The 24583-nt window shown below is 44.4% G+C and overlaps 3 protein-coding genes across 7 annotated transcripts in view; 2 read left to right on the forward strand and 1 right to left on the reverse strand.

Moving 5' to 3' along the window:
* The first annotated feature begins 1186 nt into the window (after positions 1 to 1186).
* On the forward strand, positions 1187 to 16611 carry Sirt5 (sirtuin 5). 5 transcript variants are annotated; one of them, XM_090356495.1, is made up of 9 exons: positions 1187 to 1246; positions 5376 to 5520; positions 6547 to 6680; positions 7739 to 7964; positions 10696 to 10783; positions 12125 to 12178; positions 14425 to 14548; positions 15177 to 15292; positions 16289 to 16611. In XM_090356495.1, exons 2-9 carry the CDS (start codon positions 5406 to 5408, stop codon positions 16362 to 16364), a joined length of 933 nt encoding a protein of 310 aa, XP_090212621.1. In that variant the 5' UTR covers positions 1187 to 1246; positions 5376 to 5405; the 3' UTR covers positions 16365 to 16611. The 5 variants fall into 5 exon arrangements, with proteins under 5 accessions (XP_090212621.1, XP_090212625.1, XP_090212624.1 ...); XM_090356498.1 differs by lacking the exon at positions 1187 to 1246 and adding an exon at positions 1409 to 1441; XM_090356496.1 differs by lacking the exon at positions 1187 to 1246 and adding an exon at positions 1644 to 1724.
* Positions 16612 to 18370: 1759 nt separating this feature from the next.
* Positions 18371 to 22202, forward strand: Nol7 (nucleolar protein 7). Its single transcript, XM_090356501.1, has 8 exons — positions 18371 to 18660; positions 18749 to 18809; positions 19644 to 19702; positions 20299 to 20330; positions 20547 to 20628; positions 21168 to 21289; positions 21386 to 21463; positions 21669 to 22202. Exons 1-8 carry the CDS (start codon positions 18404 to 18406, stop codon positions 21740 to 21742), a joined length of 765 nt encoding a protein of 254 aa, XP_090212627.1. The 5' UTR covers positions 18371 to 18403; the 3' UTR covers positions 21743 to 22202.
* A 163-nt stretch (positions 22203 to 22365) lies between these two features.
* The window catches only part of Ranbp9 (RAN binding protein 9), a 63452-nt gene continuing 61234 nt past the window's right edge, over positions 22366 to 24583 (reverse strand). Inside the window, exon 14 of the mRNA XM_090356500.1 lies at positions 22366 to 23358. Coding sequence (XP_090212626.1) covers positions 23228 to 23358 — 131 coding nt within the window. The 3' untranslated portion in view covers positions 22366 to 23227. The remainder of the gene's footprint in view (positions 23359 to 24583) is intronic.

The raw sequence follows: 24583 nt of genomic DNA on the forward strand, positions 1-24583 counted from the left end.
TTTTAATAGAAATCAGCTCAGCATGCAATTAATCCTTTTCTTGCCCCTGACTTTTAAAATGGCCAGATAAGTTTTGCCTTCTTCCAATGAATAATACAGTGTTGGAATTTTCTTTCTCTTGAATCATTCAAGACACAGGTTTGAGAGTGTCAAGCTCCCTAACCTCGGGCTAGCCACTTAACCACTATGTCTAGGTAGCCTCCGGTAAAATGGAAGATGTCTACACTGACCTGAAGATTCAGGGCCGAATAACTGATTAATGACTTGAAAGGACTTAGCACCTATGAAGTGCTATAAAAATCATTCCCATAAACTGGACGCTGGTGGTCCACACTTGTAATCCTAACTATTCAGGAGACTGACACCTGAGGATTGTAGTTCGAAGCCAGCCCAGGCAGGAAAAGTCCATGACACTCTCATCTCCAATTAACCAACCCCAAACTGGAAGTGGCGCTGTGGCTCAAAGGCCCTAACCGGGAATGAAAAAGTTCAGGGACAGTGCCCAGGTCCTGAGTTCAAATCTGCCCCTCCTCCTTCTCCGATTGACAATCAGTCAATAAAAATCACTCCAATAATAATAATAATAATAATACATGCATACATACATGCATACATACATACACAGATAGTTTAAATGAAGCATGATATCCGATGCCCACCTCGGAAATGAATCATTTGGGTGCCTATTTTGGAGTGCTGTGGAATTTCAGGCACTTGAGGACATGCTAAAGGCTCCTTAAGATTTTTTTCTTTTTTTTGCCGAGTGACAAGGACACTAAAGCGTGCTGAACTCGCCTGCCCGTGGCGTCCAGTCCCACGTGCGCCCTGTCCCACGTGCGCCCTGTCCCACGCGCGTCCTGTCCCACGCGCGGTGCGGGAATGCTCGGGGCACCCCCACACCTGGTGCTGCACGGGCCTTTACAACATGCACGATTGCGTTACTGGAAGCATTTCCAACCCCCAAAGAGGCTCGGGAGGTTTGGGTGGCTGGCCTGGGCACCGCCCCCCGCCCAACCATTCCAGTGCGGGGGGAAGGGGCTCCTCATCTTCGCAGCGCGGTGCGCCCCAGCTGGGCGCTGGGTGAGGATGCACGCGTGCCCCGCGTCCCGGGAGCCCAGCGTCCCGGGCTCGGCGCCCGGGCACCGGCAGGCGGCGCCGCAGCCCGGCCCGCGCGCCACGCCGAACCGCTCCGCCGCGCGCCCTGCGCGTCCTTCCCGCGCGCCTGCGCTCTCCGCCCGCCCCGCAGGTGCGTCTCTGCCCGCGCGGGGTCCGAGCTTCGGGGACCACCCAGATTCGGGCTGAGGGGTCCCCGTGGCTCCCCCCCATCCTCTCTCGCGGGTTCGGGGAGCCCCCCCCCCCACGCCCGCGGTGCGCATGCGCGTCACCGAGAAGGGGGACGCTGGAAGCTGGCGGGGTGTGTGGCGGGGGGAGGTCTTCGAGGGTGAGGGGGGGGTAGAGGGGAATGACAAGGAGCGACAGGGCGTGGGAGGTGGTGGGGACGGCTGGCCCCCTCTCTGGGGGGACCGGGGCCGGGGTCGCGGCGCTGCAGGAATTCGAGTCTCCCCGAGGAGTTTGGAAGGGCCGCCGGGTCCCCAGGAGGGGCGGGACACGGGGTGGGAAGTCCCCTGGCGGAGTCCGGGGTCCGGCAGGCCGCGAGCCCCACTCTCTTTGGAGAAAAGGCCTCGGTCAGGGCTCCGGGGCGGAGCCAGGCGGCGGAGGGGTCGGTGAGTGGGAGCGGGGGAGGGGACGGTGAGGGAGGGAAGGAGGGGCGGGTGTGGGAGGTGGCGCACTCGCGACCCACTTGGAAAGTCGGGATTCGGGACCCAGGGGCCTGCGAGCTGGGCTTCAGACTCCAGGCTGGAGAAGCAGAACTGGGGCTGGGAGCAGAGGGGACCAGCGGTGGCTGGACCTTGGAGATGGGCTGTAATTTGGATGGACAGGGGGAGATGGCGAGGTGGAGGAGCCTGTCTGGAATCAGCAGTGTGGACACTGCCTGGGGACTGGTGTGATTAGCCCTAGGTGTGCAGTGGTGTTTATTGATGGCCTGTGGAGAGTGTGCTATTTTATCTTGGATTTTTTATTTTCGACTGGCAGATGATATTATTGTACATATTTACAGGGTGCGGTGTATGCTTAGGCATATCCTGCTGCTTTGCTCTCTGGAGTGACCCTCGGACTCGGGGGTACCCAATTCAAACTTCCCTTCTCCCCCTGACAGCCCACCTGCACCCCTTTCCCTGCAGAAATGGTTCCAGGCAGCCAGAAGGTCAGGTCCCTAGAAGTTGATAGACTTTGAGAGTCCCTTTCCTAAAACGCTTCAGATCTGAAAGTGTTTGGGAGTTTGGGTCCATTGAACGTACATAAGGGGACACCTTGTGGGTGGGACCCAGTCTAGACACCGAATCATTCGTTTCTTATACACTTTACATGAGCCTGAAGTCTAGTTTGGGCAGATCTGCAGTGAACCAGTGTTTGTTACCTGCCACGTGAAGATAGTATGGAATTTAGTACCTGGAAAATCATGTCAGCACTCAAAAACTTTCAGATTTTGGAGCAATTTCAGCTCTTTGAATTAGGACTAAGCCTTTAAGGCAATGATTTACAAATTTGATTGAGTAGTCATCAGAATTACCCGGAAGTAGATTCCAGGCTCCACCTGCCTATGGGACTCTGTTCTGAGGTGGAGCCTGGGCTCTGCATTTCTCACACCATCTCTAGGGATACCACTAGCCCCAGCGCCACACTCTGAGAACCACTGCACAGGGAGGAGACTTGAGAACAATACAAATTGAAATGAGAATGAGTGTTCTAAGGAGCTGTTACCAGTGTTTGTGAGGGATATTTGTATTAGTTACTTTGCATCACGTTGTGGCCAAATGACTGACATAAATACCTGGCTTGGCTCTGTGTTTCTGGGCCCATGGTGAGGCAGATCATAATGGTGGCCAGAAGCAAGTTGGGGAGGAGGCAGTCCTGAACCACAACCGGAAGGGGTGGGGAAATATATAAATAGCTCAGGTGAATTACTTCCTCCAACCAGGCCCCACCCCCTTCCAGAGTCCTGACTCCTGGAAAGTGCACAGATGATCTGTCTGGCACCGTTGATCAGGAAGATGAGGCATGGAAAGCATGGGAGCCAGGAACCAGACAAACACTGGAAGGAATAGCTATGAGAAGCACATGGGTACTTTCTTTATTCTAAGCTTTACACCCCCTCATTAAATTGAATGGTAGAAAGAGAACAACGCCAAGAGATCTTCCTCTAACTTTGCCCAAGGAACTAGGCAAACTTTTTTAAAGATTTATTCTTAGGGGGGAAAAATGATCCCAAAACTTAACAAGAAAGTCAAAGAAAAGTCATCTTAAGGAAGAGCTGGTGGCTCATACCTGTTGTCCTAGCTGTTCAGGAGGCTGAGGCCTGGAGGACTGTAGTTCAAAGCCAGCCTAGGCAGAAAAGTCAGAGAGATTCCATCTTCAATTAATAAGTTAAAGCAGAGTTGGAAGTGTGACTTAGGAGATAAAGTGTCAGCCATGCAAGGCCAAGGTCCTGAGTTCAAATGTCAGTACTGACAAAGGTATATCTGTCCAGGGCACCTGCCTTAAAAGGAGCAGCCAATGAAACCAAATTTATCCCCAAATTTAGTATGCTGACCAGAGTTGATATCTTTGGGACCAACAGATCATGTTAAACAGTGTAACTGCAAGAATGATCAAATGTACCAGGTATCCACAAAGGGAAACATTCATCAGGTGAATTTGAGCCAACCCTCCACCCTCATTTCACCATAAACACCTCTAAACTCATCGTGCCCATCAGATGTCCCCACACCTATGTTCTTACTCTGCTCTGCTTTGCTAATAAACTTTCTGGTCTTTCCCTAGAATCTCCATGTGTTATAAAATTCTTTTTTTGGTGTCAGTGCCACAAACCCGGTACTCAAGAACTAGGTAGAGGCCTCCTCCTCTATCTTGAATGCCTCCTCCGTGCAGGAGGACCAACAAAATTCCAGTATGAAAACCATTGATCACGTCAGAATCCTGAACCCAGAGCAGTGCAATGCCTAGTCTCAATCCAATCACCTGTGAATGAAGTGACTGTCATTGTAGTCATACTGGCACAGACAGTCCCCAGGTTGTAATCATTTCACTGAAGACTTTTTAAGCTTTGCCATGGTGCTGTTTCTCACATCTATTGCAGTGTCCAATAAATCGCAAGATCTAGACAACACTTTAGTATAAAATTGGCTTCATGTTAGATGATTAGAGTAGCTATGTACAGTCTGAGTAAATTAAATTGGGCTAAGTTAAGCTAGGATGTTCTATAGGTTGAATATTTTAAATGAGGTTTTTAGGGGGCGGGGAGGTAGTAGTAGTGGTGCTTGAAATTGAACTCAGGGGTCTCATGCTTGTAGTACAGTACAGGTGCTGTCGTAATACTCAAACCATGCCTTTGACCTAGGGCTTGAGCCCAGGGCCTGGATACTGTCTCTGAGGTTCTTTTTTCTTTTTCCTCAAAGCTAGTACTCACCACTTGAGAACCACAGTTACACTTCTGCAGTTGCACTTCGTTTAGTTGGTAATAACAGTCTCACAATCTTTCAACCTACTTTGGCTTCAAACAGTAATCCTCAGATGTCAGCCTCGCAAGTGGCTAGGATTAAAGGTGTGAGCCACTGGCACCCAGCAGGCTAGTTATTTTTGAAGCAGAGTCTCACATTATGAAAAAGCTTGGCTTGGTGGTCATTCTCCGCCTTGTCATTCCTCATGTCTGTGGGGATGACAGGTGCAGGCCACTACAGCCAGCTATTGAGCTTCCCCTAGTCTTTTGTTTTTGTTTTGCCAGTCATGGGGCTTGAATTCAGAGCCTGGGCACTGACCTTGAACACTTTTTGCTCAAGGCTAGCATTCTGCCACTTGAACCACAGTCCCACTTTTGGCTCTTTCTGTGTATGTGTATGTGTATGTGGTTCTGAGGAATTGAACCCAGAGCTTTGTGCATTCTAGGCAAGCATTGTACAACTAAGCTACCCTCCCAGCCCTTAAATACATTTTTGATTAGCTGTATTTTGAGCTTACAATGAAGTTATTGGGATATAAATTCACTAAGTCAAGGATCAAAGATGTTTATTCAGCAAAGGTATTGAACTCAAGGTTCAAGCCCTGAGTTCAAGTCCCAGTACTGGTATGCATACACACACACACACACACACAAATACGAAATCAGGACTATATATCACAGGAAAAATTGACACATACAAGATATTCCAGTAAGCATTCATATTATGAGACACAGATGTACCATGTATGTACATATACTCGTACATATTTGAATATTGTTATGATTGTTTCTTTGTTGTTTTGTGACTCTTCTAAAGCCTACCTGATAGTACTGCTAAGAAAACCGGATGCCACCTCTTCAGATTGTCCAGAGCAGATTATTTTTCCCCTTGTGTTGTGGACTGAAGCCTTCAGCCTCCTTCCAAAGGAAGATTTGCCTAACGATGGCTCGTCCAAGTTCAAGTAAGTTATTCTTAGTCTACCATCTCCTTCCCAGTGGCTCTTAGTGCTCCCACAGTTCTAGGGGGTATCCAGGGATACTGTGACCTTTTGTCTTCCAAGCAGATTCTTTCTAAACAAAGTCAGAGTTTCTCTCTTAATGGACTCAAGCTGAGTCCCTTTAGGACATTTTATTGCATTTCCCAGAATGTTTGCATTTAAGCTTTTCACACATGATTTTTTTTTTTTGCTTTGTTTGCAGTGCTGGGAACCAAACCATAAGCACTGTATCAGTGACCTACATCTCCAGCCCCAGAAAATGTTTTGTTTTAGAAGACTTTACATTTCATACCACATTAACATTGCTGGTGTGTGTGTGTGTGTGTGTGTGTGTGTGAGGGCCACTTTGGAGGGTGATGGTACTATGGTTTGAACTTAGGGCCTCATGCTTTGCCTAGCAATTGATCCATACCTCCAGTGTTTTTTGCTCCAGTATTTTTCAGATAGGGCCTTTCACTTTTTTGCCCAGGACCAGCTCTGTACTACAATCTTCCTATCTTCAGCTCCTTTGTGGCTGGGGCAACAGGTGTGTGCCACTCCATCTGGCTTGTTTACAGAAGGATCTTGCTAACTCTTTTGGCTTGAGCTGGCCTTGAACTGTGGTTCTTCTGTTTTCATCTCCCATTGTTTTGACTCTGAAAAAGGAAGATGGAGATTGTCCATCTACCTTTTTAAAGTCTACGTAGTTACCCTGCTATGTACACAGTGTGTACATTAAACAGCCAAGGAATCCAAGCATAGAGAAAGGCAAGCAGTTTCACTGAGGTAGAGGCAGGGCTGAGATTCCAAGGCAGATAGTGACACCAAGCTCTTGTTTCCTCATGATACCCATTCCCATAACATGCATTCATCCAGCTGGCTACGAACAATTGGTACAGAAAAATTTTACTAGAGTATCTTAAAGTATAACTTTGGTCAAGAGCCAAAATATAGACAGTTGATATGTACAAACATTACCCTGGATTCATACAGTTCTTATTCTCCATGTAGGTATGGCAGACTTTCGGAAGTGTTTTGCAAAGGCAAAGCACATAGCCATCATTTCAGGGGCTGGCATTAGTGCTGAAAGCGGGGTTCCAACTTTCAGAGGAGCTGGAGGCTATTGGAGAAAATGGCAAGCTCAGGTTAGTAATGTTTCCTGAACAGTAAAAGGTTCTTCCAAATGAAGCTATTAACTGAGGCTTATGTGATGTTTACCTGTGACAAAAACTACCCTTCTTTGAAAATTAGTATTATTGAGGTAGGATTTGTATAGGATGGAATGAAAGATGTGTTCTGTGCTCACTTTGCTGAGTTGTGTTTGTGTGTATGTGTGCCTATATGTGTGTACCAGTCCTAGGGTTTGAAATTAGGACCTGGGAGCTGTTCCTGAGCTTTTTTGCTCTGTAGCATTTTACACACTTTCACTTCCAGCTTTTTGGTGGTAATTGGAGATTAGAGTCTCATGGACTTTCCTGCCCCCAATGACTTTGAACCATGATCCTCTGATCTCAGCCTCCTGAATCACTAGGATTACAGGTGTGTCCCCCAGCTCTCTCATTTTGCTGATTTTTGAAAGGCACACGCACCTGAGTTACCATCATCCTCACAAGCGAGGATGTAAGGATTTCCTTGTGAACCACCCAGCCGCCACTGTATGTCTTTGCCAGGAATGACATTTGTGTCTCCTAGAAGAGGAGCTCTACTTCCATATTCTGTTACACTATTATATTGTTTCTACAGATGTATGTGTAGCAGTATGCGTATAGTTGTGCATGCACATACATATACGTGTATATTTGGCTGAATGTAATTTGTGTATGTGGTTATATATAGAAAGGTGCAAGTATAATGTGTGAATTGTGTGTATATGTAGGTGTACATGTAAGCATGTGTGTACTTGTGTGTACATGTCATTTGTATATGTATGTTTGTGTATATAGTTGGGCATAGATATGTATGTGTTTCATATGTGAATCGTGTACATGTGTAGTTGTGTGTTTATGTTTAGTTGTATGTATATGCACAGTTGTATACTTGTGAGTGTTGTGGCTGTAGTTGTGGGTGTGTATATGAACATGTAGATGAATGTAGCTGGGAAAAGAATGCATATGTGTTTGTATATGTTGCTGCCTGAGGCAGGCATATGTAGCTGTGTATAGAACTGTGTGCTCAGCCCCATCCTGCCTCCTCCATCCCCCAGGACTTGGCAACTCCCCAGGCCTTTGCCCACAACCCATCACGGGTGTGGGAGTTCTACCACTACCGGCGCGAGGTGATGCTGAGCAAGGAGCCCAACCCAGGACACCTGGCGGTGGCAGAGTGCGAGGCGCGGCTGCGCCCGCAGGGCCGGCGGGTCGTGGTCATCACCCAGAACATCGACGAGCTGCACCGCAAGGCTGGCACCCAGAACCTCCTGGAAATCCACGGTGAGGGAGGTCCTGACGGCTGCCCCCGGCCCCTGGCGCCCCTCACTTGGCATTTGCTGCTCCTTGCGCGCAGCCACACATTTCCTGCGTGCTTGGAGATGGCCGGTGAAGCTCGCTGCACCAGAGCCTGCGTCTCCCCAGGGCCCCCCGCTGTCCTCGACAGGGGAGGGGGGGCATGCCAGCTGACAGGAGTGGAGCCCCCGGTGGTTTCTCCAGCTGTGGCCTTAGCAGGATCGTGTGGCAGGAGGCAGTTTAGCCTCCCGGGATGGCCCACCGCTTACGCACCAGTTTGTTTAGCGCCTGTCCTTGCTTGCTTTCTGTAGGCAGTGTTCACGTGGGTTTTGTTGTTGTTGTTTTTTCTGCTGTGTCCCAAGAACGGTCAACAGTATGTTATCCCGGGGTGCCTGCCATGTCAGCGTGTCAGACATGCTGGTCTTCATCCATAAAATGAAGATGATAATGCCTATTGACAAAGTTCATTGAAAAATTTAGGTCAGCCATCTGGGTAGCTTGGTTAGGGCTTGTTTTGGTTGCAATGGATGAGAACTTTTTTGTAACTTGGGTAAAAAGAAACCTCTTAATTTCATTAAGCTGATGATGCTATCGCTTTTAGGATGCATCCTGCTCTGTATGTTGTTATAAATATATTCTCCAAGACACATTGGATTCATGACGATAGACACAAAAATAAAGGCTTGTCTCGGTAGTGCAGAATTTACTCCTGCAGAAGGGTGCACTGATAACCAAAAACCTGGCAAGCAAGCACTCAGAGTAGGTGAGCTGCTCCCCTATTGTATCCCTAGGGCAGTTGGCCCCGCCCCTCTGCGCAGATTGGTTGAATTCAGGCCCACAATCTGCTCCTGACTGGCTGATTTGAAGAAAGTAAGATGTATTTACACAAGGTGACTTTGAAATAAGATTAACAGTTGACAATATCCAAAATTACTAACAAATGGACAGAGTAGATAGGTAGAGAAATAAGCAAATAGATAAGCTTATCTAAAGCTTAGAAAGGAAAGTCGAGACAAAAAGAACCTTAAGGGGCTGGGGGTGTGGTTTAGTAGAAAGTTGCTTGCCTAGTATACCATTCCTCAGTACCACATAAACAACAACAAAGAAAACTGGAAGTAGCACAATGGCTCAAGTTGGTAGAGTGCTAGTCTTGAGCAATAAAAGCTCAGAGACAGTGCCCAGGCCCTGAGTTCAAGCCCCAGGACTGGCAAAAAAAAAAAATCCACCTAAACTGTAGGTGATTCTATTATTCTTTATTTGCTGTTCCACACTTATAGAAAGGGATTGCTAAAATTTACTATTGGCCAAGTGCTAGTGGCTCATGTCTGTAAACCTCAGGACATTTGGAGGATTGTAGTTTCAAGACAGTCTAGACAGAGAAGTTCACCAGACTTTATCTCCAAAATAACTAGCAAAAAGCAGGGCTGGGGCGGGGAGTTTAGCCTAGTGATGAAGTGCTTGCCTACCATGCACGAAGACCCAGGTTCAATTCTCAGTACCACATACATAGAACAAAAAGCCAGAAATGGTTCAGTGGCTCAAGTGGTAGAGCTCCAGCCTTGAGAAAGCCCAAGAACAGTGCCCAGGCCATGAGTTAAAGGCCCAGGACTGGCAAAAAAAAAAGCAGGGCTGGAAGCATGGCTCAAGCAGTAGAATGCCAGCCCTGAGCAAGCAAGCTCAAAGACCTAGTTCAAACTCCAATACTTTAAAACCAACAAAAAAAAATCCTTTTTTTATTTAAGCTCCAAGCATAAAGAACTGGAACTATGTAAGATAGAAATGTTAATTACCCTTATCTGATGATTAAAAGTTGTATATGCATATCTAATTGTCATATTGCACCCTATACATATGATTATACATCAACTAAAATAATTTTTAAAACTTAGTCTCAAAACATACATGCATGTATGTTTGTATGCAATTTTTGATGGTACTGGGGTTTGAACTTAGTGGCTAGTATTTTCTCAGCAAGTACTCTGCCCTTAGAGATACATCCCCAGGCCTTTAACTTCTTACCTCGGCCTTTTGTTTTCCAGTTGAGTCTCATATGTTTGCCAGGACTAATCTTGGACCAAGATCCTCCTATCTTCACCTTCAGAGTAGCTGGGATTACAAGTGTAAACCACTAAGCTCAGCCCTCTTTTTATTAGCTAAGTTTATGTAAAAAGTAAAGCTTCAATGCCAGGTGCCAGTGGCTCACACCTGTAATCCTAGCTACTCAGGAAACTGAGATCTAAGGATTCTAGTTCAAAGCCAGCCCGGGAAGGAAAGTCCGTGAGACTTATCTCCAGTGAACCACCAGAAAACTGTATTGCTGTGGCTGTAAGTGGTACAGTGATAGCCTTGAGCCGAAGAACAAAGGGCCAGCGCCCCAGCCCAGAGTTCAAGCTCCTTGACCAACCAACCAATAATAATAATAATAATAAAGCTTCATTAATTCAAAGTTAAGATTTTAGAAACATACTCTGAGCCACTGACCCTTCATAATTACATAGTAAATCATACCTGAACATGACTCCAAAGTAAATGAGCCACATTAGTCCTATAGTTACTTGTTTTCTCTTCCAGACAGGAAACTTTTTAATCTATTTGATTTTGTATTTCCCATGATTCCTAGGTTTAAGTCCATTTGCTAAGATGAGTGGATATAAACTCAATTAGACATAACAGTTGCTCTTGATTATACAAAATTCTGAACTTAATGTGTGTTTTACAGGAACCTTATTTAAAACTCGATGTACGTCTTGTGGAGTTGTGACAGAGAATTACAACAGTCCAATTTGTCCAGCTTTATCAGGAAAAGGGTAATTATGCTACATGACAGAATATGTCATTTTCTTCTTTAAGTTCAGTATAGATAGGAGGAAATTAAACATTCACTGAAAATTCTTGTGGATATTCATGAGAAGTAAGACTGGATGCACTACATACATTTGATAAAAGTATTTGACTCACAAGTTGAAATGTGAAATAGAAACAAAAGGATACTAAATGATACAGTATGATCCCAACTTTTTAGTTAAATCACATATATACTGAATGTTTATTCATCAATATATTAGTTAAAAGCTCAGAAAAACCACAACAAAATATTACAATATTACTATTGATATCAAAGTTCTTGTAAAGGGATTATGGATGATTGTGTGTGTGTGTGTGTGTGTGTGTGTGTGTTGCTGGTGATCAAACCTAGAGCTTTGAACATGCCAGCAAACTCCTCTCTTATTGAGCCATATCCTTGGTCCCTGGATAGCTCTACTTTCTCTTTCCAACATTTCTTCCTCCCCCCCCCCCACATCCCCCTCCCTGGCCAATCCTGGGCCTTGAACTCAGGGCCTGGGCTTTCTCAAGGCTAGAGCTCTACCACTTGAACCACAGCACCACTTCCAGCTTTTTTCTACTTATGTGGTACCAAAGAATGGAACCTGGATTTTCGTGCATACTAGGCAAGCACTCTATCACTAAGCCAAACTCCCGGCCCTCTTTCCAACATTTCTATGATCGGTATGCATTATTACTATAACTAGGAAAAATTGTGAACTCAGAATATTGGGGAACGTTGACTGGGCTGTTTTAGTGTAGTATAAATTCCTCCCCCCCCTCCCCCCCGGCCCAAATCCCAGGATTTGAACTGGCCTGGGCACTGATCCTGAGCCTCTTTGTGCTCAAGACTAATGAATGTTCTACCACTTGTGCTATAGTACTACTTCTGGCTTTTTCTGAATATTTCTAGAAATAAGTCTCACAGACTTTCTTGCCTGGGCTGACTCTGAACCATGATCCTCAGATTTCAGCCTCCTGTGTAGCTAGGATTATAGGAGTGAGCCACTGGTTCTTTGCAATAGTGTAGCACAAATTCTGTTAAGTCTTAAGTGAATATGACATCACTGCAGACAGGCCACGTGATGATGAAGCATGAAAGGTGAATCACAAAACTCCTTAGCAAGCTGGATTACTCCAGGCATCTTCCCTTCCACACAATTCCTCTGGATTAAAAGCCACTAGCCATTATTTGAGGACTATTCTGCTAGTTCTTTCCTTGTGAACATGCAGGAGATCCACCAAAAAGAAAAGCTTCAGGAAGAAGCTGTTCCTTCATTCTTTGATTATACATACCAATGACCCTCTCTTTTCTAATATTTCAGTGCTCCAGATCCTGAAACTCGAGATGCTGGAATCCCAGTTGAGAAACTGCCCAGGTGGGTAAAAAACTTAATATTTAGTATTTCAGGTTACAAAATAAAAATAATCAAAATGTAAATATTTATTGACATTGTTATTTTTATTATTGAACTACCGGAGTTTAGACTTGGTCTCACATTTGCTAGGTAAGAACTCTGCCACCTGAGCCATGCCCCAGTCCTTTCATTCTTCAGATAGGGTCTTGTGCTTTTGCCCAAAATAGCCTCCCAATATGATCTACCTACCTCTCTCAATTAGCTAGAACCATAGACATGTATCACTGTGCCAAATCGTTTTTGTGCTGAGGTCCTGTTAACTTTTGCCCAACGATAGTCTTGAACTGTGATCCTTCTGTCGCTGCCTCCTGTTTAGCTAAAATTATAGGCACAATGCCCATGAGATACCTCTTAAATGAACAAATGCACATCCAGTCCTGACCAATGAGGCTAAAAGCAAAAAGAAAAAAGGTGAAACAAAGGATCATCTTTTATCTAGTCCCATCCCCTGGTGTGTGTGTGTGTGTGTGTGTGTGTGTGTGTGTGTGTGTGTGTGTGTGTGTGTGTGTGTGTGTGTGTGTGTGTGTGTGTGTGTGTGTGTGTGTGTGTGTGTGTGTGTGTGTGTGTGTGTGTGTGTGTGTGTGTGTGTGTGTGTGTGTGTGTGTGTGTGTGTGTGTGTGTGTGTGTGTGTGTGTGTGTGTGTGTTTTGGAGACAAAGTCCTCCCATATTGCTCAGTCCCCAGAGTTCTAACCTTGTGATTTTACAACTTCATCCCTTCATCCCTCTGTAACTGGGACTACAAACATAATGCCATCACACCCAGCTTCCATTCCTTTATGCTTAGTTGTTTTGATGGGTTATTTGAGTTCTGGAGATATGTAACAGATTGTTACCTAGATTCTAGAAAGTATAAAGCTACATTCCAAAACTTGCCAGTAAAATGTTATCTGCTGCTGTCTTCTATCTCCTTCCTCTTCCTCCTCCTACTCCTTCTTCCCTTTTTCCCCTTCCCTTCTCCCTTCCCTCTTCTTTTCTATTCTCTTCATCCTCAGCATTATTAGTCCAAGATTAGGGAGGGATTCAAAGGTCTTTTGAAGACAAAATTGTTTCACCAAGTTTTATAGACTAAAGAAAAGGAAGTGAGCATAGGAGTCAGAAGTAAAAGGATAATAAATTTGAGCCCAGTCTGGGTAAAAGGTAAGAACAGACTCTCTTTCAAAAACTAAGAAAAGGGGATGGGGTTTGGCCTAGTGATAGAGTGCTTGCTTAGCATGTATGAAGGCCCAGGTTCGATTCCTCAGTACCACATACATAGAAAAAGCTGGAAGTGGTGCTGTGGCTCAAGTGGTAGACCTCTAGCCTTGAGAAAGCCCAAAGACAGTGCTCAGGCCCTGAGCTTAAGCCCAAGACTAGCAAAACAAACACAAACAAAAAGTAAAAATGAAAGCCTGGGGCATATCTCAAATGGTAGAATCCTGGCACAAGGCTTTGGTTTCTATTACCCAGCACTAGAGGAAAAAAAGAAACCCAGAAGATTTTTATGTCAATTTTTCAACTCTAGTTATTGAGACAGTGCTTCTAATAGTGTTCAGAGTTTCATAGTGCATGCCATGTTAAGAACATTTCTTCAAAAAGATGTACCTAAGAAATAATGGATGTTAATTAAAACATATTTGCATTGTTACAGGACTTCTCAGAAGATTCGGCAGATTAAAATACATTGCTACTTTCTCAAAAGTGGCTATAAAATGTTGCTAGTTCAGTTTAATTTCACCACAGAACCTTTTGTATTTTTCTCATGAAGATTTTCATTACCAATTGCAATCTGAAATAATAGTTCTGGGGGTTCCTGAACAGATTCCTAAGCTAGTGGTATTGTGGGGGGAAAATGAGCTAAAGGAAAAGATGGAGGATGAGGACTGCAGTAATGGACACTGGAGAGCTTGGCTACAGGCAGGTCTCATTGAAGAGTTTAGGAGTTGTGTAAGTATCGAAGACAGATCTTAGTGTTCTGTCCAGAACAATTTTGTGATATACCAAGAAAAGCTTCTAGAAAGAGCAGTCCATCTCAGTTGACTTCATGTCAATACCACTGGGTGGAAAGAAATGAAAACTCAGTGGGGAAATTCACTTGGAAAGTTCCCATGAGTGAGGTGTGTGGTGATGAAGGATCAGAGGTGGCTGAACTACCTGGGTTTGGGCAGTCCCCAGCCTTCTGGGTCTTCTGCCAGGCAACTAGGGGTGATTTGGAATTGCTGTCTTCCAGGTGTGAGGAGGCAGGGTGTGGGGGCTTGCTGCGACCTCATGTGGTGTGGTTCGGAGAAAACCTGGATCCGGCCATTCTGGAGGAGGTGGACAGGGAGCTTGCCCTCTGTGACTTGTGTCTAGTGGTAGGTCACACCCTGTCTCAGTCCTTGGGATTCTCTGAAGCACTGAAGCTGAGGCTGGGGTTTGTTGTTGCTTCCCTTCTTTCCTCCTCTTTCCCTCCCTTCCTTCTTTGTAACTCAAACCATAAGCTGGGTGCAGGAGTACAAGACTGTTATCCCAGCTATGCATGAGGCAGATACACAAGACACTGAAAAATAACTAAAGAAAATAGAGCAAGAGACATAGCTCAAGTGGCAAGCACTTGCCTATTAAGTGTGAGGTCCTGGGTTCAAACCCTAGTGCTGCCTCCCTCCAAAGTTAACTATTGCGGGGAGTAGACGTATGAGCATGTTTTCTTATTGTTGTGACACTTTCTAAGTTAGGGAGAGAACATGGATCATTTTCCTAACTTCAAAGAACAGAAACAAATAGTATTCTCCCACCCCAACCTTCCCAACATGTCCTGTAACTCTTTCTGTATCACATGTTCTTCCCAAATTCTATGATTGGCCTGAAAGTTGCCTCCATTGTATCTCCTCCAGCTTAGCCTTGCTCTCACAGTGCAGTAACAGCTCTACCTCTGTTTATGAAAGGTTTTCAGAATGTCTCCCCACAGTGCAGTCACTGTCATCTCCATGTGCTGCTCTGCAGGTGGGGACTTCGTCTGTGGTCTACCCAGCTGCCTTGTTTGCCCCTCAAGTGGCTGCTAGAGGAGTTCCAGTGGCCGAGTTTAACACTGAGACCACCCCAGCCACAAACACATTCAGGTATGGGAACACCAAATGGGCACTGGGGGTAGAGGAAAGGCATAGATATGTCACCACAGCAGATCTTACCAGTTGTCCTAACTTTTAGGGGAGGGAGGGTTGGGGGAAAGGGATGAGCAGAGAGGATTTTCTTGTTTTATAGCTCATTTTATGAAAGAATGAAGCATCTCTAACCAAAGACTCAGGTGGCTATGTCTCAACATAGGATTTACCACTAGCTTGTTTCTTTTTGAAGGCCATTTCTTAGATTTTCCTTGCAGTTATACTGTGAACTACATTTGGTAGTAACCTTTTAGATATAGGTAAGTAGCCCTTAGCCTGGATGCCTGAAAAATGACCCAGTAAAACCTCTACTCGTTGCGTAAATTTGTCTTTAGTTTGATTCCCAAGAACCTCTGTATCCATGGCCATCTTAGGAATTCCAGGTCTCATGTTGTGTCTTGGCCCTTGTTTTGTTTTACTTTTAATTCTTGCTTGCTAGCTAAATTTCCTTTTAGAACATAAATATATATGCCCCCCCCTCCTCCAGGGAAACTTCAATGACACTTTGGGTCCTCAAAGGCTTTTCATGTTGGCCAAGTATTTAAAAAATCAGTGAACTCAAGAGGCTGAGATCTGAGGATCAAGGTTCAAAGCCAGCTCCAGCACTAAAGACTGTGAGAGACTTATTTCCAATTAACCACTAGAAAACAGGAAGTGGCGCTGTAGCTCAAGGGGTAGGGCGGTATCCTTGAGCTGAAGAGCTCAGGGACAACACCCAGGCCCAGAGTCCAATCCCCATAACCACCACCAACAACAAAAATTCAAAGTGGAGCAGTGGATCAAAATGGTAGAGCACTAGTCTTGAGCACAAAAGCTCAAGCCCCAGGAACAACAACAAAAAATTCTAGACAGCCTATTTGTAAGAGTTTGGATGTAATTAGGAAATGTTGCGGGTAGCCATTCATATCACTAACATATAGTGTTGCTCCTGATTCATTTGGTCCTTCCATTCAGGTTTCACTTCCAGGGACCCTGTGGAACAACCCTTCCTGAAGCCCTGGCTCCCCATGAAACGGAAACTGTTCCTTAAGCATTCTGTGGAAGGAAAAACAATGGTGTGTTGAAGAACTAGGCCACAAACGGAACATTGTTGCTAATGCTGAGCTGAATACTGAATATCTAAAAATACTCTCTGATATCTGGTGGGAATTCAACCTGTTGATAAATGATTGGCTTACAACCGCTTTGGCAAAATCGTTTCTTTGGAAGAAGCCAGAGAAGTGTGAAGTTAACACATCTGACTTGGTTAGAACTGAAATACAAGTTCTCATGTTTGATGTTTTGGTCAATTATTAGGAGGGAAAAATTTGTGACTCAAGTGTTTTTTTCTTTTTTTTTTTAATCCAGTAATGACCCTGGATGTATATTTTGCTCTTTGAGCAAAGATAGAAATAGAGAAAAGCCCCAACTAGTACTTAAGAGGACATTAATGAGGCCGAATAAGGAAGGGACAGGAAATACCTGTAACAAGGTTCTCTCTGAGGGGTTTGTTTATAAGCAGTTTCTGTACACGCAGTGCCATCATTTCCTTTGTCTTTTGTTTTGCGGTACTGGGGATAGAACTTAAGGGTCTCCTGTTTGGCAAGGGCCCTAGCACTTACCTGAGATACACCCTCAACTTTCTGGATTTTTTTTTACCTTATTTTTTTAGGGAAGTTCTGCTTTGGCCCTGGCAGCCTCTACCAGAGTAGCTGGGATTTAAGCGGTGCCGCCAGACCCAAACCCCATTATGTACTTTCAGCGAGCCCATCTGTAGGAGCCTCGAACTTAACATTTCTCTAGTGCTAGTCAGTACTGTCTGAGGCAGTCTAAGAATGTCTGTGATTTGTAACTCCCACCTAAGGCTCAGGAGTTTGTGCTTCTTTTTTTTTCTACCTATAGCTTTGTTCTTGTGTTTGTCCCGTTTAGCTTACATATGGTTTTGTTGTATTGGAATTGAGAATTGCTTCTAAATCAGAAAAAATGAAAGGAGAATTGGGGCTGGGCACCGGTGACTCATGCCTAGCTAATCAGGAGGCTGAGATCTGAGGACAGCGGTTCAAAAGCCAGTCCGGGCACAAAAGTCCTTGAGACTCTTCTCTCCAATTAACCACCAGAAAACTGGAAGTGACGCTGTGGCTCAAGTGGGAGAGCGCTAGCCTTGAGCTGAAAGAGTTCAGGGATAGTGCCCAGGCCCAGAGTTCAAGCCCCACAACCGACCCCCCCCTCCAAAAAAAAAAAAAAAAAGAATGGAAACTACTTGGGAGATTTAAAGTATCCAGTTCAACTGAGTATCTGTGACAGTGGAAAGAAAATAATTAGGCCTGGCCCAAGTTTCACAGAAAGGTTAGAACTTCAGAAAGGAGCACTTAGACGCTGAGACGCATAGGATGGAGCTTCTGAAGAGACACCAGGAGCTCCACGCCCGAGTGTGCATTTCAGTAGAGTATGTGCACGTGTAAACACGTCACAAGAGTGTGCCACTTGATCTGTGCAAGGAATGAGGAGTCGTTTAGCATGAGGAACGCCTGGGTGGGAGCACTAAGCCGGGCCCTCCCGCCTTCCCAGGACTTCCATTCTAAGCCGTGCTGGGGGAGCGGGGACAGCCGCGGAGGTGTCCAGTGTGTGTCCAGCACGTGTGCGGTGCTGAGGTCAGACCGTCGCTAACAGCAGCCTTCAACTCACGGTGCCCGCGAGCCCGCGCGAAGCCAAGAGTAAGGAGTGAATGCGGCCCAGTCCACAATAAAAGGCGACGACGTCGCGACGCTGGCCTGCGCTTAGCGGATTCACACTGGGCGACGAACTCCACCCCGCCCGAAAGACCGCCTACGAGCCTCGCTTCCTTCGCTAACCTACCCCGAGAGCCGAGCACCGCGTTGAGACCCCCGACGCTCCCCAGGCGTCCACTCTTTCACCGCCCGAGCGGGCGGGCGGAAGTGAATCCGCGTCGCCCCGCCCTCCTCACGCTGCGCACGCGCTCTTGCCAGTCCAGGCGTCTTAGATCCTGAAGAGTCGCTGGCTTTCTACGTCACTCCCCGCTCTCCGACTGCTTCCGGGACAGAGGTCCGGAGGCCCGGCGTCTTGTGAGCGATGGTCCAGCTCCGGCCTCGCGCATCCCGGCTGCCCGCGACGGCGGGGGCGATGGTGGACGAAGACCAGCCGTCCTCGGAGGAGGAAGCCGAGCACGGCCTGCTGCTCGGGCAGCCCAGCAGCGGCGCGGCCGCGGAGCCGCTGGAAGACGAGGAGGGGGACGAGTCTGACGACGAGGCCCCGGAGGAGCTGACTTTCGCCAGCGCCCAGGCCGAAGCACGGGAGTCGGAGCGGCGGGTGCGCGAGACCGTGCGCAGGTTGGCGGCCCGCGGCGGGGCGGGAGGCCGTCGCGTCGCCCCTTCCCCACCGGCCTCCCGCCGCGCGCTGACTTTGTCACCCTTTCAGGGACAAAACTCTCCAGAAAGAGAAGAGGAAGCGACGCGAGGAGCTGTTTATCGAACAAAAGGTGAGAGGGTGGAGTTTTGGGGGGTTTTTTCCAGTCCTGGGCTTGGGCTCAGGGCCTGAGCACTGTCCTTGGACTTTCTCAAGGCCGGAGCTCTACCACTTGAGCCACAGCACCATTCTTGGCCTTTTCTACGTATGTGGTACCGAGGAGTCGAACTCCGGTCCTCGTGCATGCTAGGCAAGCACTCTACCACTAGGCTATGCGCCCCACCCCGAGTGTGACTTTTAAATCCACCCGGTCCAGGTTAGAACTAACTGGGGGGATGCTGGTGTGGGGGATAAAAGTCACTAGTGTTGCCTGTGACCACAGTGAGAACACAGACGTTTCTCCACCTCATCCACCGACCCCCCCCCCCACACACACACACAAGTGCAAGTGGCGTGGAAGAGTGTGAAATAGGAATCTTCTCATTTGGGTTCTCAAGCTCTCTCCGCTGGCCTTGTCACCTTCGTCTTGCATAGGTAGTTTCCTCTTAACGAAAAAAATGAAACTACATCGTGAGAACTGAGGTGGCTCGTAAAGTTGCCATTGTACCCTTACAGAGTAATCACAACACTCAGTGGCCTTAGGTTTGGCATGGCTACACAGAAGACTGAGGCCTGACTGGCAACAACCTGTGCGCCTTGTGGGTCATAGAGGGGCACTTTCCAAGTCTTCTAGAGCAGCTGGAAAAGGTTGAGTCTTGTAGAACCCTTTCTTCCCCTATGGGCTAGGGAAGGCAATATCTAACCTATTTGACCTCCTGTTGGGTTGTCTTTAATTAAAAGCAACTCCAGACACAACTTGAGAATATCAATTTTAACCTATTTTGTAAAATGTCTTCCATTCCAAAAGAAAAGAAAACTCCTTCCAGACACTGTTCTAGAGCAGTTAACGACAGCTTCTGAGCCTGAGTAAGTAATGAGTCTTGTATTTCTTGCTCACATACCAACCATCTTTGAATTTCAGACTGGTACAAACGTTTGTTTGGATCCATATAGTTGAATTACAGGAGGGGAAGGATGGAGGTAAATGTTCTGCCACATTTTTAACTTCTCCAGGTTTTTTTTCTTTTTTCTTTTTTTTTTGCTAGAGCTCTACCATTTGAGCCACGGCACCATTTCCGGCTTTTTTTTCTATGTATGTGGTACTGAGGAATCAAAGCTGAGTCTTTGTGCATGCTAGGCAAGCAAGCACTCTACTACTATGCCAAACTCCCAGCCTGAGACCTTTAATTTCTTCTTTTGAATACTGTGTTCTCTACTATAAGACAACATTCTGCCTTTGCTTTCAGGCTAAAATTGAGGTACATTCCCATTGTAGTAATTAGGTGGTAGATAGGGAAGTGTTAGTGACAGTGTATAAGGGAGTAACTTGCTTCCTCAAACAATTGATAGTGGTACCTGTAATCTTATTTACAAAATCATGTTAATTATGTAATGTTTTAAGTTGCTTTTTGTGGTCTACCATTCCAGTCAATGTTTGGATTTTGTCTTTTTGTTTTCCTCAGCATCAAGAAATCATCAGGAAAGTTGAAAGAAGGTACGAAGTGTTCTGATTTAAATAATTCTCATATATGAGGCACATTTGCAGAGTTGTTACTAGCACTTTCTTGGGGAAAGAGCTGATTCCTCAAATTTCTTACAGCTAGAACTTGCATACAAATTAGTGAATCATGGGTAAAGTGAACTCCAGTAGGTGATTTTGACTTATTTTATGTAAATGCAAATTATGAAATGGAGCTTTTTTTTTTTAAAGGTAATTTGGAAAAGAAAAGTGAAGATTATAAAAAAGGAAGCAATGCCAAGAAAGTTAAAGTACAAAAAGTACAGTCTGTCAGGTAATTTGTGTTCTGTTCACAGATGGGATGTATAGATGACCTTCGATGGGATGTACAGACGACCTCTGAGTTAAAAGTTTTAGTTTATATGAGAAAATTTAGTAGCATTTCAGATTGGTTTCTCTGTCGAAAAACAAAATTCACTAATTACATAAACAGCATACTTGCCAACCACACTAAAATGTGAGTCTTTTTCTTGTAAAGTGACCTGTGATTTGTCTATAATTATATGATTATCGAAGAACAAGACTGTCTCAAACTTTGCATTTGGGGTGGGTGTGTTTGCTCAGTAGATACTTTATATGGCACTGTGAAACCTAAGGTTTGATTTCCTAGCATTACCAAAGTAGACTAAAGCTTAGTGTTTGCCCAGCATATATGAGGTTTTGATTGGATCATCAGCACCACAGAATAAAGATGTTTATGGGCTGAAGTTGTCACTCAGGTTGTACAGTAAAACCCCAGAATTCAACACCCCCACCTCCACTAGAAAGTTGCAGATAAAAGTATGCATATTTATTTGACCTTCTGATTATCAGTCAGAGTAAAAGCTACTTGGCACTGAGGCTAAAAGACCAAGATCTGAAAGATTCAAGGCAACAAGCAGCCCAAGCCTTCATACAGAATTCTCTGTATGGTCCAGGAACCAACAGAACTACTGGTAATTTTTCTATGGACTATTTTTTCCCACTTTTCAACAGAAAAGAGCATAAAAGAAATGGTAAGTTATTCTCTCCCTCTCTTTTTGAAATTTTAGTAAATAAATTCCTGTCACTGAATAACAAGAGGTTACCAGTGAAAAAGGCTGCAGCTCAGTTTCTGAATGATTCTTGGGGTAAGATACAGCTTTTTATTCTCTTGGCTTTGACAATTTTATGTTGAATGTTCTTTTCAAGGAGGTAACCTGGTGGTAATTTAGTATATCCTTATAAACTGGAGTATCTTGGAAGAAATGTAACATTTTGTTTCTTGGAATTAGTCAAATTAAACAGATTTTAAACTTGTTTACTACTCTTAATATGTGAAACTTTCTGTTCTAGGAACCCAGAAAAAACAAGATGCCAAGAGGTTCAAACAACGGTGGATGGCCAAGAAGATGAAAAATTCTAAATAAATCAAAACTAAATGTACAATCTGTAGCTTGTATGTATAGAATTTAAAGTAGTGATTATAAAAACCATGAACTAGGCTGGCATTGTGGCTTAGCAGTAGAGTGCTTGCCTAGAATGAAACCCTGGGTTCAATTCCTCAGTACCACATGAACAGCAAAAGCCGGAAATGGTATGGCTCAAGTGGTAGAGCTCTAGCCTTGAGAACAGAGAGGCCCAGGGCCCAAGGTCAAGCCCCTGGACTGGCACACACAAAAAACAAAACACAAATGAATTTACCCGAGGAAGTTGCATTTAAAGGAGTAAGTCATTTTGAAAGTAATACGTCAGCCAATAGACAACTCTGCGACGCCAAAAGATCAGATTAATCTGAATAGCTTTTTAAAATTAACTTTGAACTAGTTAATGGCTTGAGTGACAAGTCATGTATGATGACTGTTACAATAAAGAGGTTATTTTCCTATTTTCTTCTGTTTCGTGTACATCAGGAGGTTCCTAAACAAGCCAATCATTAAGGCAATTTCTACAAACTCAGTGAACAACAACAAAATCCCTTGTTAAGTGCTCTAGCTTTTCAGACATGAAAAAGCATACAAGTACCTAGTATATAAACTCAATTGACACTAAGTATCTGTAGAAGTAAATTTTTAATGGCTGGTTAATTATATCACTACATTTTTTTATTGCAATATAGTACTCATTTAAGCACTTAAAAATGGAAGGTGTACAAAGATTAAATTAAGACACAGTAAATTGACTAAATATTTGGTTTTTATATAAATAAAGGTCATAACCACACTGTTGACATGTAATACTGTTATAATACAACAGTTAAACTTGTGAGTCTACAACAGAAGTCATCTGTAGTTAAACAGGAAACAAAGTTGAAAAAGACCATGTTAAAACAATACTGGGACTAACAGGTTGGGATTGTAAGTAGCAACAAACATATTCACTCAGCTCCTGAGTATTTCAAGTTTTACAGTACACATTAAAAATGATTTCTTCCATCAACACTATAAATTCAAACTGTCGGATGTTTATGCATTTTGCAAATTACACTGATTGAATGCTTATATGGGAGTGGGGGGTCGGAACATCTCCCAATTTGAAGTTCACATCACCCACATGCTAACACAAACACAACTGTTCCATTTCCTCCCCCCTTTCCCCCGCAAAGAAGGCAGGATTTTTATTTTTGGTTTCTTTTAGGTAATAGTTTTAAAGGATTTCTGATGATCAATTTGAATGTCTGAAATTCAGTAATATTTAACTCTTAGACAACTAAGAGGTTAAAGATGGAAAATAATTTCTCCTAACACTAAGTTAGAAAATCATTTGCATCATGCTGTAAACTAGGAAGCAATGTAAAGCGACAAAAACCTGTCCCCAGTACATAATTAAAAAAATCTAAATTTCAAATCAGCAGAGCTGCTCTATTTCCATGTTCACTATGTGCCACAATATAAGTGAGCTCTTGAAATGCATAGCTAGTGTAGGTAGTCTTCCACTGTGGCAAATGCACAGGATCCAATTCCTGATCGAGCCATAAGTCCCAGACATTGTGTGGCCTGTCCCATTGCTAGGGCAAGTGGAGGTTGCTTTGGCAGATTGTGAGTTTCTGAGAAGAAAAAGTTGAAAAAAAATAGAAAAGGCAATTAGGAAGACATTTTTAAACCCTCTCAATCAGGAAAATGGCACATTTCCTACACAATTTATCAGATGCTTCTATGGCTTTTAACTACCTTACTATAGCACAGGTGGCTGTGGATGCTCTGAACAAAGTATTCTGACAGGGCAATACAGCCTAACAGTATAAGGCCCTGAATTCATACTATAGTACCATCACCACCATCAAAAAAAAAACCCTCAGGAGGTGCTGGGAGCAGGGCCTAGTTGTAGAGTGCTAGCCTAGAATGCACAAAGACTTGAGGGAATTCAATTCATCAGTATCACATATGTAGAAAAAGTTAGAAGTGGTGCTGTGGTTCAAGTGGTAGAGTGCTAGCTAGCCTTGAGAAAGCCCCAAGGACAATGCCCAGGCCCTGAGTTCAAGCTCCAGGACTGGTTCAAAAAAAAAAAAAAAAAAAATCAAGAGCTCATAGGAACTAAGTATGCTCAAAAGCAAAAACCACAGGTTTGTTATTGTAGTATTTGGGCCAAAGAAGGCATCTGGTTTTAAGGACATCTTTAATTTTCTTTGACATACAAAACAATTATGTATACATAGAGAGCCTATATAACAGATTTGTACAGTAAAATTTATATTACACACAACCTAAATTACAAAAACAAAACAATTTTCTCACAATGTCAGTTCTGTCCCAAACTAATACATTAGTGAATTTTATTTTTAAAAAATGCAAGAGAACCAATTCTAACCAAAATGGAGTAACTAAAAGTTCTATACCACTACAAATTCATGCTCTCCTTTCTCAGCTTGACTGTCCAAGTCAGTGAGAAGTTAACTGTTTTACCCATCCTACAATTTTGCTATGGAGTTGTATTTTAACCATTTGATTGGCTCTAAATTACCACCACTTCCTGCAACTTTCACAACCTTTGCCCCCGATAGTTACACCGAGAAACAACAGGCCATCTTTCTATTGTGCCCATAATCTTTCAAACATGGGTCCAGCCAATGTGACAATTTAGCAAGATGCTGCCACTTAATTCTTGGAAAGTGGCAGAAACACTTTTCACTGAAGAAGGTCATAAAGAAATGTCTTTGATAGGTAAATGGTTTGAATTTAAATACTCCATTCTAAATGAGTAGACTGCTGGCTCCTAAAAATGCTTACATACACAAAAACCTATCCAAACCTCCTGAAACACCCCACAATCTA

The sequence above is a fragment of the Megascapheus bottae genome, chromosome 22, assembly GCF_031878675.1.
Source record: "Megascapheus bottae isolate mThoBot1 chromosome 22, mThoBot2.hap1, whole genome shotgun sequence".
Lineage (NCBI taxonomy): Eukaryota > Metazoa > Chordata > Mammalia > Rodentia > Geomyidae > Megascapheus > Megascapheus bottae.